This window comes from Arvicanthis niloticus, chromosome 10 (genome assembly GCF_011762505.2).
Source record: "Arvicanthis niloticus isolate mArvNil1 chromosome 10, mArvNil1.pat.X, whole genome shotgun sequence".
Taxonomy (NCBI): Eukaryota; Metazoa; Chordata; class Mammalia; order Rodentia; family Muridae; genus Arvicanthis; species Arvicanthis niloticus.
The window spans coordinates 74,370,565-74,383,458 of record NC_047667.1 but is presented as its reverse complement, the minus strand read 5'-3'; the positions used below and the strand labels follow the sequence as shown (position 1 = coordinate 74,383,458).

Sequence of the window (12,894 nt, the reverse complement as noted above, 5' to 3'; positions counted from 1 at the left end):
TTTCTAAGGAAAAACACACACTGCTGAGCTGTGCTTATTCAGACATGGGTATGTGATAGACATCCTCGTTTTCATGAAGTTGTACTTGGAGGAATAAATAAGACAAATGCTTTTCCAATGATTAAAAATAGATCTTAAGTGGGGCATAGAATTATGGGAAATTTGTGCTAAAAGCCTGACAGCTTTAAAATGCATAAAGGGTTTTAAATAATATAAATTAGTAGCTTTTTTAAAGTGATGAATGTTTTGGATTTAAAGAAAATCTACATTTTTAAATGAACAATATGTATATTGTCATAGAGGTATTCAGTCTTAGCTGGACCAATGAAATTTAGTATCAGAGACGTGTAGGATTTGCTTTGCTTTGGGTTTTGGGAGATGAAGTCTCAACAGTCTCGTCGTAACCCTGGACAGCCTGGAACTTGCTATGTAGAAGATGACCTTGAACTTCTAATCCTCCTGAATCCATCACTCATGTGCTAAGATGACAGTTCTACATAAATAGAACCAGCTTATAGTTTTAAATGTTTATGGTGTTCACTTGAGAAGACTTTAAAAAAAAGTCAAAACAAAAGCCAGGTCTTTGTTTTTATTTTATTCTGTTTATTATGTATTTTAAAGGTGCCAAAGCAAGCTTAGGCTTGATTAATTTATGTTTCGATAACTACAAAGAGGTATATGAACTTGGATATTAATAACTTTATTTTTATGGTTTTTTAATTATATGTAGGGGCTACACATGAATGCAATTATTCAAGGAGGCAATATTCATATCTGTATAGTTATAGTTAACAGATGGCTGTGAGCTGCCTGACATGGGTGCTGGACATAGACTAGAACTCTAGTCCTATAACAACAGGACAGTTGTTATCTCTTCACTGAGCTCTCTCTTTAGGTCCTGATAACTTTATTTTAATCTAGCCTTTAACTAAGCTGATTCTTTAACATAACTGGTAACAGTAGTCATGTGGGGTGTTGGAGGATTAGCTCAGTATTGAGCCCTGTCCGGCATTCATGTAACTCTGGTTTCCAGCATTCATACCAGGTGTTTTACAACCACCTGAAACTCCAGTTCTAGGGGGTCCAGTGTTCTCTGACTACCACAGACACTGACCTAGTGTGCACAAACACACACACTTACGCAGACACCATTTATAAATAAATGAAAATAAATTGCATTAAAAGTAAGCTGAGGCACAGCAGTAATTGGCATTGATATTAAGTATTGTCATAGTAAATAGCATAAATAAATCATAAAACATTGGTTATTTTCAGAAAGAAATCCGTAGTTCCTTGGTTCTTTCAATGTTGCAACAGATGTTAATGGAAGATAAGGCTGATTTGGTAAGAGAAGCTGTGATTAAAAGCCTGGGTATCATTATGGGCTACATTGATGATCCTGACAAATATCAACAGGTATGTTTTTTTCAGCAGAAACTTCTTTTACCCTGTTACAAATGTTTGAGAAATGTACTGATTTAGACACTTGGTTGTCTGCAGGTGAGTTGGTATATCTATGTGACTAGCGAGAAAGACAGCTACTTTCAGTGCAGCAGCAGTTAAGAAATTGGAAATGAGTGTGCATGTTTTCTACCTTGTCTCTGCTCATCTGTGTGATACATTAACACTTAAGAAAATGGAAGGCTATCTTAAAACATTGTTCCAATTTTTTGAAATACGTATTTGTTGCATTATCTTAAGTTTTTAGAAATACATTCTTTTAACAATATCCACTTGCCTATTACTCTTTTTCAGGGCTTTGAATTGTTGCTTTCAGCCCTGGGTGATCCCTCAGAAAGAGTTGTTAGTGCAACACACCAAGTATTTTTACCAGCCTATGCTGCCTGGACAACTGAACTTGGAAACTTACAGTCTCACCTCATACCTACACTACTTAACAAGATTGAAAAGCTTCTCAGGGTGAGTTCTTCCCTTTCTTAAATACCTCATAATCATTTAAAGGGTCTGTTCTAGACCATCTTAGAGAAATATTGGGGAACAGACATAAAATGTACCACTAAGCCACATAGTCTAACACATCACCACTAATGAGAGATTTGAGAAGCTAGAAGAGAAAAGGCACAGTGAGCCCTTGGTAGTGAATTAGCATCTTCCTGGGTTAGCACTATATAGGAAGCACTGTATAGAAAGCAGTTTTCCCTGGATCCTCTGAGGACATGACTGTTTTACATCAAACATCAGCTCGTCCCAGATTTCAGAGGTAACTAAACGCTCAGTCCCTGTAGCCTTCTTATTTATATATTGTAAAACTACTGTAACAATATAATATGATGTAAAATATAATACTGTAACAATATATAATGTAAAATATAATAGTGTAACAGTGCCTACTTCACCATATGCTTCTTAAAAAGAACTCCCTTCTACTCAGAAGAGTTGATGAAATGTTGAGAAAATAAAAGATACTTCTTTATCTAATTTTTGTTCTAAGTATTCTTTGAGAGGCTAGCAGAGAAGCTGGCATTTCATAGATGCCTATATATACTAAGCTCAATACTCCAGTTTTCTTATAAAAGAGAGACCTATTTCACTCTTAGAACCCTTTGAGGTGTATTTTGTGTTTTACACAAAAATTAGGATTTGGTGCGTAAGTAACTTACCTTATCAGGGTTCTCCAACTGTCATACAAAAATTGATAATTGTTTCTGACTCCAAATGCTTATACGCTGTGCTTCAAAATTTTCAAGGATCTATAAGGCTCTTATCATAAACCATAAAACTAATAGATGATCTCATATGTATATGTGTATTGGCTTAAATCTTAAAACTTTCTAAATTTCATTGTGGGCACTTAAAGCCAGTGGCTTGGTCAGAAAATGTAGGGATTTTTTTTTATATTATTTGCATTCTTTTTATCTGATAATTAACCAGGCCTTGTTTTTTGTGTACTTTGCTATGGTATGAGTAATACCACATTGCTTCTAAGTGTCTCTCCAGTGTTCTACCTAGTAATTTTTCTGTGTAGAAATTAACTGATTTAAAACTTAACTGTAAGGTAGTCCTATCTCTTAGATTATAGCACAGTTATTTCCTAGTATAACAATGGCATCTCAAGTAGAATTGAATGCACCCACTGCTTCATCTCTAATGTTAGTGTTCTGGTTTGGGGTTTTCATTATAGGACTTGGTTCTCGGTGCCATATCAATCCTCCATCTTCTGTTATCTCTTTCCTGTTGACGTTCTGCTACATTTTATCTACGTAGATTTGTTTTATAGTACTTTTACTACTTGCAAATACAGATGGTACCAAGTGTCTGAAAGCACTTAGGAAGTAGAAAAAACAAATGATTCTACAGAATTAGCAGTGCCATACTTACTGTGACTTCTGTGGCTCACTCTAGTATATAAGAATTTCAAAAGACAAGACACTCTCCAGGAAACCTATTCCCAGCATTGGAAATAACTGTTTGCCCTACGCGTTTTATATTAAAGATTCTGGTACATCAACAGTGCCTTGTTTCACAACAATTTTCATAGACATCCTTGTTAAGTGCATATGCATTTGCTATCTAAAGTCTTTAAATGTTTATTTGCCATAGAAAGGAAGTCACGCATTCAACTTACGGTGTGATTTCAAGAGCCTAAGATTAGCTCCCACCCCTTATGTTTCAGGAAGGAGAGCACGGGCTGGACGAACACAAGCTCCACATGTATCTTTCTGCCTTGCAGTCCTTGATCCCATCTCTCTTTGCATTAGTGCTACAGAACGCACCTTTCTCCAGCAAAGCCAAGCTGCATGGTGAAGTACCACATATTGAAGGTACTGGACTGGGTTCTTGAAGGAAGGTGTAGAATATTCCCAGTTTAGCTTCCCAAAGAGTTGTTTTGACTCTAATGAATATATGTCAGCACAGGTACTAGAATGTATTATATGTGTGATGTATAGAATCTTGTGTGTAGAGATTATTAAAGCTTCAGATAAATGTTATAGTTTCATCTTTTATGGATAAGTCATTTGAAATGATTTTTGTAATATTTGTGGTTCTGTTACCCATTAGGTAGGTGGGTGGGTTGCTTGCTTGCTTGCTTGCTTGCTTGCTTTGGTTATATGGGAGGTTTTGGGGGTTTGTTGAGGCAGGGCCTCACAGTAGCACAGGCTGGCAGTTTCTATAGACTTTGTTAGAAAGCTGAAATAAATATCTCTGAGTCAATGAAAGGACTCACTTCATATAACTAGTGCTAGTGTGTGACATTTGCCATTTCCTCCTTTTGTCTTCCCTAGCTCTTCTATTTCCAGAAGGGTAAGATAAATACAACTGTAACTTTTAATAATGAGTAAAATTCCCTTTCATGGTAGAAAGAAACGAGCATGGGGTTAAGATTTTCTCTCCCTACTTCCTGACAGAAGGAAAATGACTCATCTTCAGAAACTCATGAAGTCAGGCTGAGAATTCAGTTGATTGACAGAATGCTTGCCCAATACATGAGCAGGGGTACTAGATTCAGTCTCCAAGACTGGGATTGGGGAGAAGGAAAGAAAAAAAAACCCATCAAGTCACACTCAGAGAAACCAGTAAATGACCTTTAATGTATAGCAGGTAATTGACTGCCACGCTGCAGCACACCTAGGAAAAGGCTGTACAGATGCCCTTCCTGAGCTTGAAATACTTTTGTAGCATTTTCAGGTTTGTGAAGTTATCTGTGTGTCTTCTGATAAAAAATTCTTGTATTAAAAAATTGTTGGCTTCTGATAAAAAAATTCTTGTATTAAAGATAATTTTAAAACTTCAGATGCCGTAAGTTGAGACCCCTGAAGAACTCATAGCTGGTCTCTCTGTAGTCCACCCCAGCACTACCACACTTCTCATCCCTCTGATTTTCTTTTCCTCTTCTTAGTTGGCTGTGTTAGTTTGCCGGTGTTGTCCTAACAAAGTATCACTGGTCAAGTATCTTAAAAAGCTGAAATATGTTATCTTATAGCTCTGTGGGACAGAAGGTATTTTAAGAGTAAGGACCTTTTGAGAACTGTCTTAGATAGAAGCCTACCCACCCACCCTTCATATGAGCTCACTTTGTCTGACCATACCTGTCGTAGTCCTATTTCCAAACAGAAGACTTTGGAGAGGTACAGGGAGACTAGCTCAGCCCGTATTTGTTATCATTCTTAATGTATTTAACAAATACTCCTTGAATGCCAACTGTTGCCATCCACTTATTTCTTTGTCATTCTGAACATATTCCTTATTTAACTACTACTTCTTGTGATTGTCTTTGTTGTTGTAGAAAGGATTTAATTGCTGGCCTGAGGTTTCTACCCCACCTTAGCTATTTTAAGTTCTTGTATGAAGGACATACATACCTTTATATTTACAATAAGCCTTCAACAACACAAGAGCTAGGCAGCTACCTACTCTCTATGCTATTAGAATCTACTTTCCTCTCGATAATCCCAAGTTATTACTATGTTATATCTGGGCTGCTTGTAACTCCAATTGGGCAGCCCATGGGGCCATGTTCTTATGGGCTCACCTAAGCCATGACAGCTTCCTCTTCCTTGTCCTGCACTCTTCTCTCTCCTCATAGTACTGCTAGACCACAAGCCCACAAAACCCAAACCCCACCTACGTCTCTTCTGCCCAGCTGTTGGCTATTGGCATCTTTATTTACCAATCAGAAATAACTTGGGGCAGGGCCACTCAGTGTCTTATGTGGGGACTCTCTTGTCTCTGATGCAACCAGTCTTGGGGTGGGGGGGGCAAGTTAGCATTACAATACAAGCAGGATTAGGCCAACCCACTGTACTTAGACCAATAATCTTTTGGTTTTATTTATGTTGCTATGCCTCTTTGCTTTGTGGAAGTAGTGGTGGTGGTGGTGGTGGTGGTGGTGGTGGTGGTGGTGGTGGTGGTGGTGGTGGTTGAGATAGGATCTCTTTATGCCCTCTGAAGTACTGGAATAAAGGGTGTATGCCACTACACCCAGCTTTTAATTTAATATTAAAGTTGTATCCTTCATTTAAGTGTTCTATTTATTATAAGTGTAAACTGACTACATCATCTTTTAAGGGCTATCTACTTATCTATGTTTATATCTTGGTATATACCTATGTACAACTTAGGGTATAACTTACTCTGTCTAAAGATTTGTGTTCTTATAAAGTTTTTTTCTTGCCAATTATTTTATAATTTTAACCAAAGTTTATATCAGGCACTTGTGTTTTGGGCACTTAGGGGACTCATGAACAAGGAAACACTGCCTGACATTTTAAAACTAACCTTCAGAGATTCACAGCGGCTGTTGCTCTATAGGACTACTGTGTTCATTTCATTGCTGATAAAATGCTGTTGTTTTACCATTTTATTAAAATGGTATTCTGAGACTCTGTATTCTGAAATCTTGTAGATTTCAATTTTTAAAAACAATTGTTAACTAGACAAATATTTTAAGGCTCCTGAGACATTGTATTTTTGTTGTTGTTTCTGTTGTTTTTTAAGACAGTTTCCCTGTGTAGCCTTGGCTGCCCTGGAACTCACTGTGTAGACCAGGCCAGCCTCCGACTCAGGCCTATCTCTGCCTTCTAAGTGCTGTGATTAAAGGATTTACTACCATGCCCACCCACCTAGACTTTCTTATTTCTTCTCTATACTAAGTTATTCACCATTAGGCAATTATGCCTATTTCCTGTCACCATTTTGTTTCTGTTGGACTCAGATTTTAAAATGCCTTTAGTCCCACTCTTTTTATAGTCAGTTTCAATCCATCGACTTTAATTCTAATTATTATATTCTTTTTCAATCTGTATCAGTAATTGTGAAATACAAGCATTCATTTCATCATAGTTTATTGGCTGGTGCCCAAGACCAAGCTAGAACTCTGGTTGAAATTTTATCAGATATGCTTTGATGTGATGTGCAAGTTTGAACACAGATACCTCTTATTATCCAAATCTCCTATTGCTGAGCAATGCTAGTAAGAATTTAAGCAGAAATTCAGGTTGTGATGTTACCCATGTTTCTGTCTTTGTGTGTTGTGTGCACAAATAGGAGAGTTCACATAGCAGCCATGACCATGCTCTACATTAATAGAATATATTGTTGGATGCCTATCGCTCGCAGCACAAGAGTTTGATAATGTCTTATTTTTAGCTTGGAGCATTTTTTTTTCCAGAACTAAGTGAGCCTTCATTAGGAGGAGGCAGGACGTGTCTGCAGAGGGCGGTGGTTCGCAGAACAAGGGTTTAAATTAAAGTCCCTAACTGTATTGTGTCAAGGGAAACTAGGGCTGGTTGGGGAAACGACTGCAACCAGTCACATGATCAGAAGGCCACCCCAGACTGCTGGACACAGCTACTTCTGCCTTTCACCATGGAACCAATTGTTAAAAGAGTGGGGGGAGAAGAAAACAAAACAGAACAAAAGTAAACCCAGCCCTTTCAGACATCCCTGTGGACTGAAAGGGAGTAAGCCCTGCTGACTCCAGACAGAAGGGTTCTGGCTGGGCCCTATCTGGGTGCCTCTTGGCAGGCATGGATATCTTGAGGTTATGTCCATCAAAATGAAGAGAAAAAGGACAAAAATTTTTATTAAAATAAACCACAAAAAATAACCTCCCAGCCAGCAGCTAGCTATGGCTCCAGCACGGTGGACCCAGAATCCCTCTGGAGCCTCTAGGTGTCAGACAGAATCTGTGCTGTGATTCATTCTACTAAGTGTGGAAGCCAGCAGCTGCAGTGAGCAGCAACAGATAGATACGCAACAGATACAGCTAAAGCCAGCCTGGCACCTGCCCATCACTGATGCTGCCACTCTGAGCACCCTCTGGGGTTAGCTTAGAGGCTGCCAGACTTCACTGTGTGTAACAATGACCCTGGGTCTGTGCAGTTCACTTTTAATTCTGTCTTCATCATGAGGTGATTATTATAAATAAATAAATAAATAAATAAATAAATAAATAAATAAATAAAACCCAAACTTCAACCTATAGATGGCTATGAAGAGACAGAAACTGTAGGGCTAAGATGGGAAAAGCCAAAAGAAAACGAAACCCCCACTCAACTTCGGGAGCCCCCAGTGCTGGCCTGGCGCACTAGCCAGGCAGAGCTGGCCCCAAGGTCCAAGTTTCTGCTGATGTCAGGCAAACTAAAGGCAAAAAAGGAAGGAGAAGGGCCAGGGACAAGGTCCCTGGTTCTGATCCTGGGCACCATGGTGATACACTCTAGCTTGGAGCATTTTTTAAATTGGGTACTATTTCAAATTAAATATTTTAAATTAGGTACTATTTTGTGAAACCTAATATCGTTAAATATATTTTGAGCAAATATTGTACCTTTATGTGTCTTTTGGGTATATTTGTTGTTATGTAGAGTTCTATATCCTATAGTCAATAAAACTACTATCATACATTATTCAATTAATAGTCATGTAAATATTCCATAATACCATGAAATCCTGGCTATCAAAATGGCCCAGTGGGTAAAAGTTCTTGCCACCAAGCTTGACGACCTGTGTTTTATCTCTAGTACCCATGTGATAGAAAGAGAAAACCTGCTTTTATACACTGTCCTCTGATCACTATGCATATTGTAACACATGTGTGCCACGCCCCCAAACACACATGCAGGCAAACTTAAAGTATAATTTGAAGAAGAAATCTGATTATGATCCATAGGATTATAGGCTTTATTAATATGCTTAAGCTTTTAAAATATACTAATATTTACATGTATGTATTAACATTTTAGTTACATGATTTAACAGTGAGTTCTCTCAGTTTTTCTTCAGATTTGTTTAAGCTTACAGTCTGGGGCTATGGTTACAGTAACTGCCGAGTGTGCTGTAGCGTACTGTCATAGGCTTTACTACTTTATGTTAACTCAAATAGACTGAAACTTTTTAAATAAAACATCTAATATTGAAAATTAGCTACTAAAGAAGTTTGTTCAGCTGAGGTTTTAATATTTTACATTATTATTTTCTCCTGTGAAACATATTTTCCCTGTTTTTAATTTTAATTTTAGCCTCTAAAGGATATCTTTTATTTTATAGAATTTAAGTGTGGATATCTCAAAATCTCCTTAATGTTTGAGATTTAAAGTTTATCGGGCTTTATTTTGTTTTGTACAGAATAGCTAAGTGGTCAAACTACTTTTTCCTGTGTGATTAATTTGCTTCTGTTATTTACAGTGACTAGGTTTCCTCGGCCTATGTCACCTCTGCAAGATGTGTCTGTTATTATTGGAAGTCGTGAGCAATTGGCAGTGCTGCTACAACTTTATGATTACCAACTGGAGCACGAGGGCACAACAGGCTGGGAGAGTTTACTCTGGGTTGTCAATCAATTGTAAGTTGCCACCTCTGTGTCCATTTTATATTAAATTAGCTCAGTGGAAAATAGCTCATATTTAGGCTTGAGACAGAAAAATTATAAAATAGATTTAATTTGTTTCAGAAACATAAATTGGCATCTTCAGTAGCAAAGCTTGAAAGGCAGTCCTCCCACTGAGTACGTGATGTTCTATGAAGAAGCTGCATCTTTATCATGTCAGGACTGATCTGCTGCCCTGAGTCGTAGAAGGAATGGACTTTAAACAATACTCTAACTTACTAGTTTTGAGTCTAGAATGAATGCTGTGTAAACAAAGGTTTTGTGATGTATCGAATCCATGATTTTGAATCCTGTTAACTTCACATGCAGAAAACTCTGTTTTATAGCAAGCGGTTAAAGACAGATATTTGAAAAACTGATCTAGATGAGTCCATTCTTAATGCCATTTCAAAGGATGTGAAAGCCATCCTTTGCTTACGGAGAACCTGTGGATGGTTTTTGCATCTTTACTGTTAGGGCAGTATCATGAGGATAGTCATTTACATGTGCCCCTGCTGTTTTTCTTTCTTTTCACATTCAGGTTGCCGCAGCTTATAGAAATAGTGGGCAAAATTAATGTAACCTCAACTGCCTGTGTCCATGAGTTCTCCAGGTTTTTCTGGCGTCTTTGCCGGACATTTGGCAAAATTTTTACAAACACTAAGGTAAATATTAATATCTTTCCTTATATTCAAGAGACAGAATCATAATATGGCAATGCTTTAACAAAGAAATGATAACGTGATCCCTCTCTTTATCTGTTAAGAAGTTAAAGTTTAGTAGTATATTTAGCTTCAGCCTAGGGTGTACTGAGATTTTGTTATGAAATCTGACACAGTAAATCTATCAAAGGCTTTTGCCATAGGCATATTAGGGGAAAGAACCCAATCCTTTGAGTACTGTTCAAGTTTTTTGCCATATAGAACAGATTTTGGAAACAGTTGTCTGCTTAGTACTTGATAAAAACCTGAAGTGATAAGCCACAGCAACCTATAAATTTGCTCCAAGGGTAGGTACCGCTTCTTAAAAGCAGCATGGATACTCCAGTATGTGTCTCCGTCATTACCAGGGTGTGGTTTGTCACTGTGGCCTACAGTGTTTATTGTTTCACGTGTTAGAATTTGAGGATGCTTGCATCCAATTTCTTCAATTCTGTCTTCATAGTTTATTGCTAGGCTAGTTGCTTAGAGAAGTAATTTTAAAAGAGTTTTAATGTTTCTAATCTGGTTTTCATCAAGATACTCAAATAGTAAACACTAAGTCTCTGCTCCTTACTAGTAAGTCTGTGTTATTGCAATATTTAAAGCAGAAAAGTATTCTTCAATAGACTCAACAAAACTCAGACTTCCTTTACTGTATATTAGCTGCTAAGCTCTGTGACCTTTAATAAGTTAAATAATGATTAATGTTTTGCAAAATGAAGAGAGTCAGTCTTAGTTCTATGATTCTGCAGATTAATCTTTTCCCAGTGTTCTTCCTCTCAGTCTACATTTAATGTGTGAATTAAAACGACTGAGATGCTGACAAGAAAGCAAAATCCTTTTACCTCTTCCCCAGTCTGTTTGTTACCATAATCATTGGAAATTGCTCAGTAGACCCTAAGTAAAGAGCTAGCTGTGTGGGTTCAGAAAAACATATAGGAGGCATCAAGCAGTGAACACTGCAGAATTGTCCTCAGTAGTTTGAATTCATTATCTATGATAATTCCTTTTTCAAAAATGAAACAATCATTTGCTGTACCTTAAGGTACTGAAGAATTTCTTATTTGAAGGAATTGATAATGGATTGTGAAGATGCTAATGGTGACAGTCCTAAATGAGAGGACTTTCCTTTCAGATGTATCCAGATGCTTCTTCCAATAATACTAATCATACTGTGCTGATATAATATTCAATCATGTAATAGTCTGCAAGTGAGCTTTTTAGTCACTAAATTTTATAGTTTTTAAGAGGCAGTAATCTTAAGTACTTAAAATCATATTGAAATTACTTTAAGAAAAGAAACCAAAGGCTATTCTGAAAATACCTGCTGATCTGAATTGATTTTTATCCTTAAAGGTCCTGTTAATTAAATATAATATATTTCTGACCATTTCAATTGCTTAATAAATTGCAAAATAAATACCTGTATGGGTAATAAGTATATATTTTATCATTAATTAATCTATAGGTCTTTCCTTTGCATTACTTAGGTAAAACCCCAGTTCCAAGAGATTTTAAGACTCTCTGAAGAAAACATCGGTAAGTATGTCCATTTTTACTTTAAAAAGCAATTGATCCTTTTTATTCAGGAAAAATATTATATTCAGTTACTATATTCAGTATCTGAAAATTATATACATTAGGAAGAGTAATTGAAAAAGAAAGTGTAGCTCTTAGTCATCCCTCTGGGCCATGTTAGTTATCTTCTCCATGGGGTGAATTCATCCTTCTTCATTTTAATTTTAAAGAACTACTTTGTGACCAAACTGGCCTAAAGCCAAGTTTCTCAGACTAGGTGCTTAATCCATAGAGTGTACCATGGTGTGCTTAAAATACTTCATCGTAACAAAACAAGCAGCTTTAATAAATAAGAGTGGAAATGTCATAGAATAACAGTGGAAAGTAATGAAGGTTATAGAAGGTTTTGTTTTGTTTTAATGAAACAGAAAATTTAAAGAATCTATAGGTCTTTGTGATCAAACTTTCCATTGATTGTTTTCACCCATCTGTCTTAGATAGTTCAGGTACAGCATCACTCTCGGCCATCTTCACTGACCTAAGAAAGTGATTTATGTATACCTCTTTTAGCCTGTGTATTTTTTTCAGTTCTGAGCATAAATTATAAAAAATATTAAATGGAATATGTAGCAATTTCCATTTTATCAATCTTGAACACATAGACAATTCTTTATCTAATACCTTACCTTAATGTGATTTAGTGGTCTATAAAATCACATTTCTGGTGTCCTTAGAAGTAGTTGAAGAATGAATAAAGTGTCAGTGACATTTGGTACAGGTTTTTTATTATTTTGTTTTGTTTTGAAGGAAGCAGAGTTTAAGACATACTTTCCAAAATTTACTGTCTTAGTTGGGGTTTCTATTGCTGAAACCAGTCACCATGACCAAAAAGCAAGTTGGGGAGAAAGGGATTATTTGGCTTACACTTCTGTAGTACATCATTAAAGGAAGTCAAGACGGGATCCTAGAGGCAGGGACCATGGAAGGTTGTTGCTTACTGGCTTACTATGGCTTGCTCAGCCTGATTTTTTTTTATAGGACCCAGGACCACCAACCCAGGGAAGGCACCACCGACCATTGGCTGGGCCATCTCCCATTGATCACTCACTAATTGAGAAAAGGCCTTAACAGCTGGGTCTCATGGAGACATTTCCTCAGCTGAGGCTCCTTTGTTGGACTCTAGCTTGTGTCAAGTTAACACAAACCCAACCAGCCAGCACAGTTACTTTTAGTAGATTTTGTAAAGAGATGATATGTGGAATGCCTAATTATTGATGCTTGAGTTGGTTACTAATTCTAATGATGACTTAGTGAAGAAAAACTAAGTTATTGAGAATTGACAGCTTGTAA

The 12,894-nt window shown here is 36.9% G+C and overlaps 1 protein-coding gene across 10 annotated transcripts in view; it reads left to right on the top strand.

Annotated features, from left to right (window-relative positions):
• Positions 1-12,894, top strand: part of Relch (RAB11 binding and LisH domain, coiled-coil and HEAT repeat containing) — an 86,778-nt gene that overhangs the window by 51,505 nt on the left and 22,379 nt on the right. For all 10 annotated transcript variants that reach the window (XR_013113040.1, XM_034512985.2, XM_034512981.2 and 7 more), the window contains 6 exons: positions 1,276-1,416; positions 1,756-1,920; positions 3,635-3,782; positions 9,145-9,301; positions 9,867-9,990; positions 11,517-11,565. Coding sequence is in view for 9 of the 10 variants with exons in the window: in XM_034512985.2 (XP_034368876.1) it covers positions 1,276-1,416; positions 1,756-1,920; positions 3,635-3,782; positions 9,145-9,301; positions 9,867-9,990; positions 11,517-11,565 (784 nt within the window). In the remaining variant the exon portion in view is untranslated. The remainder of the gene's footprint in view (positions 1-1,275; positions 1,417-1,755; positions 1,921-3,634; positions 3,783-9,144; positions 9,302-9,866; positions 9,991-11,516; positions 11,566-12,894) is intronic.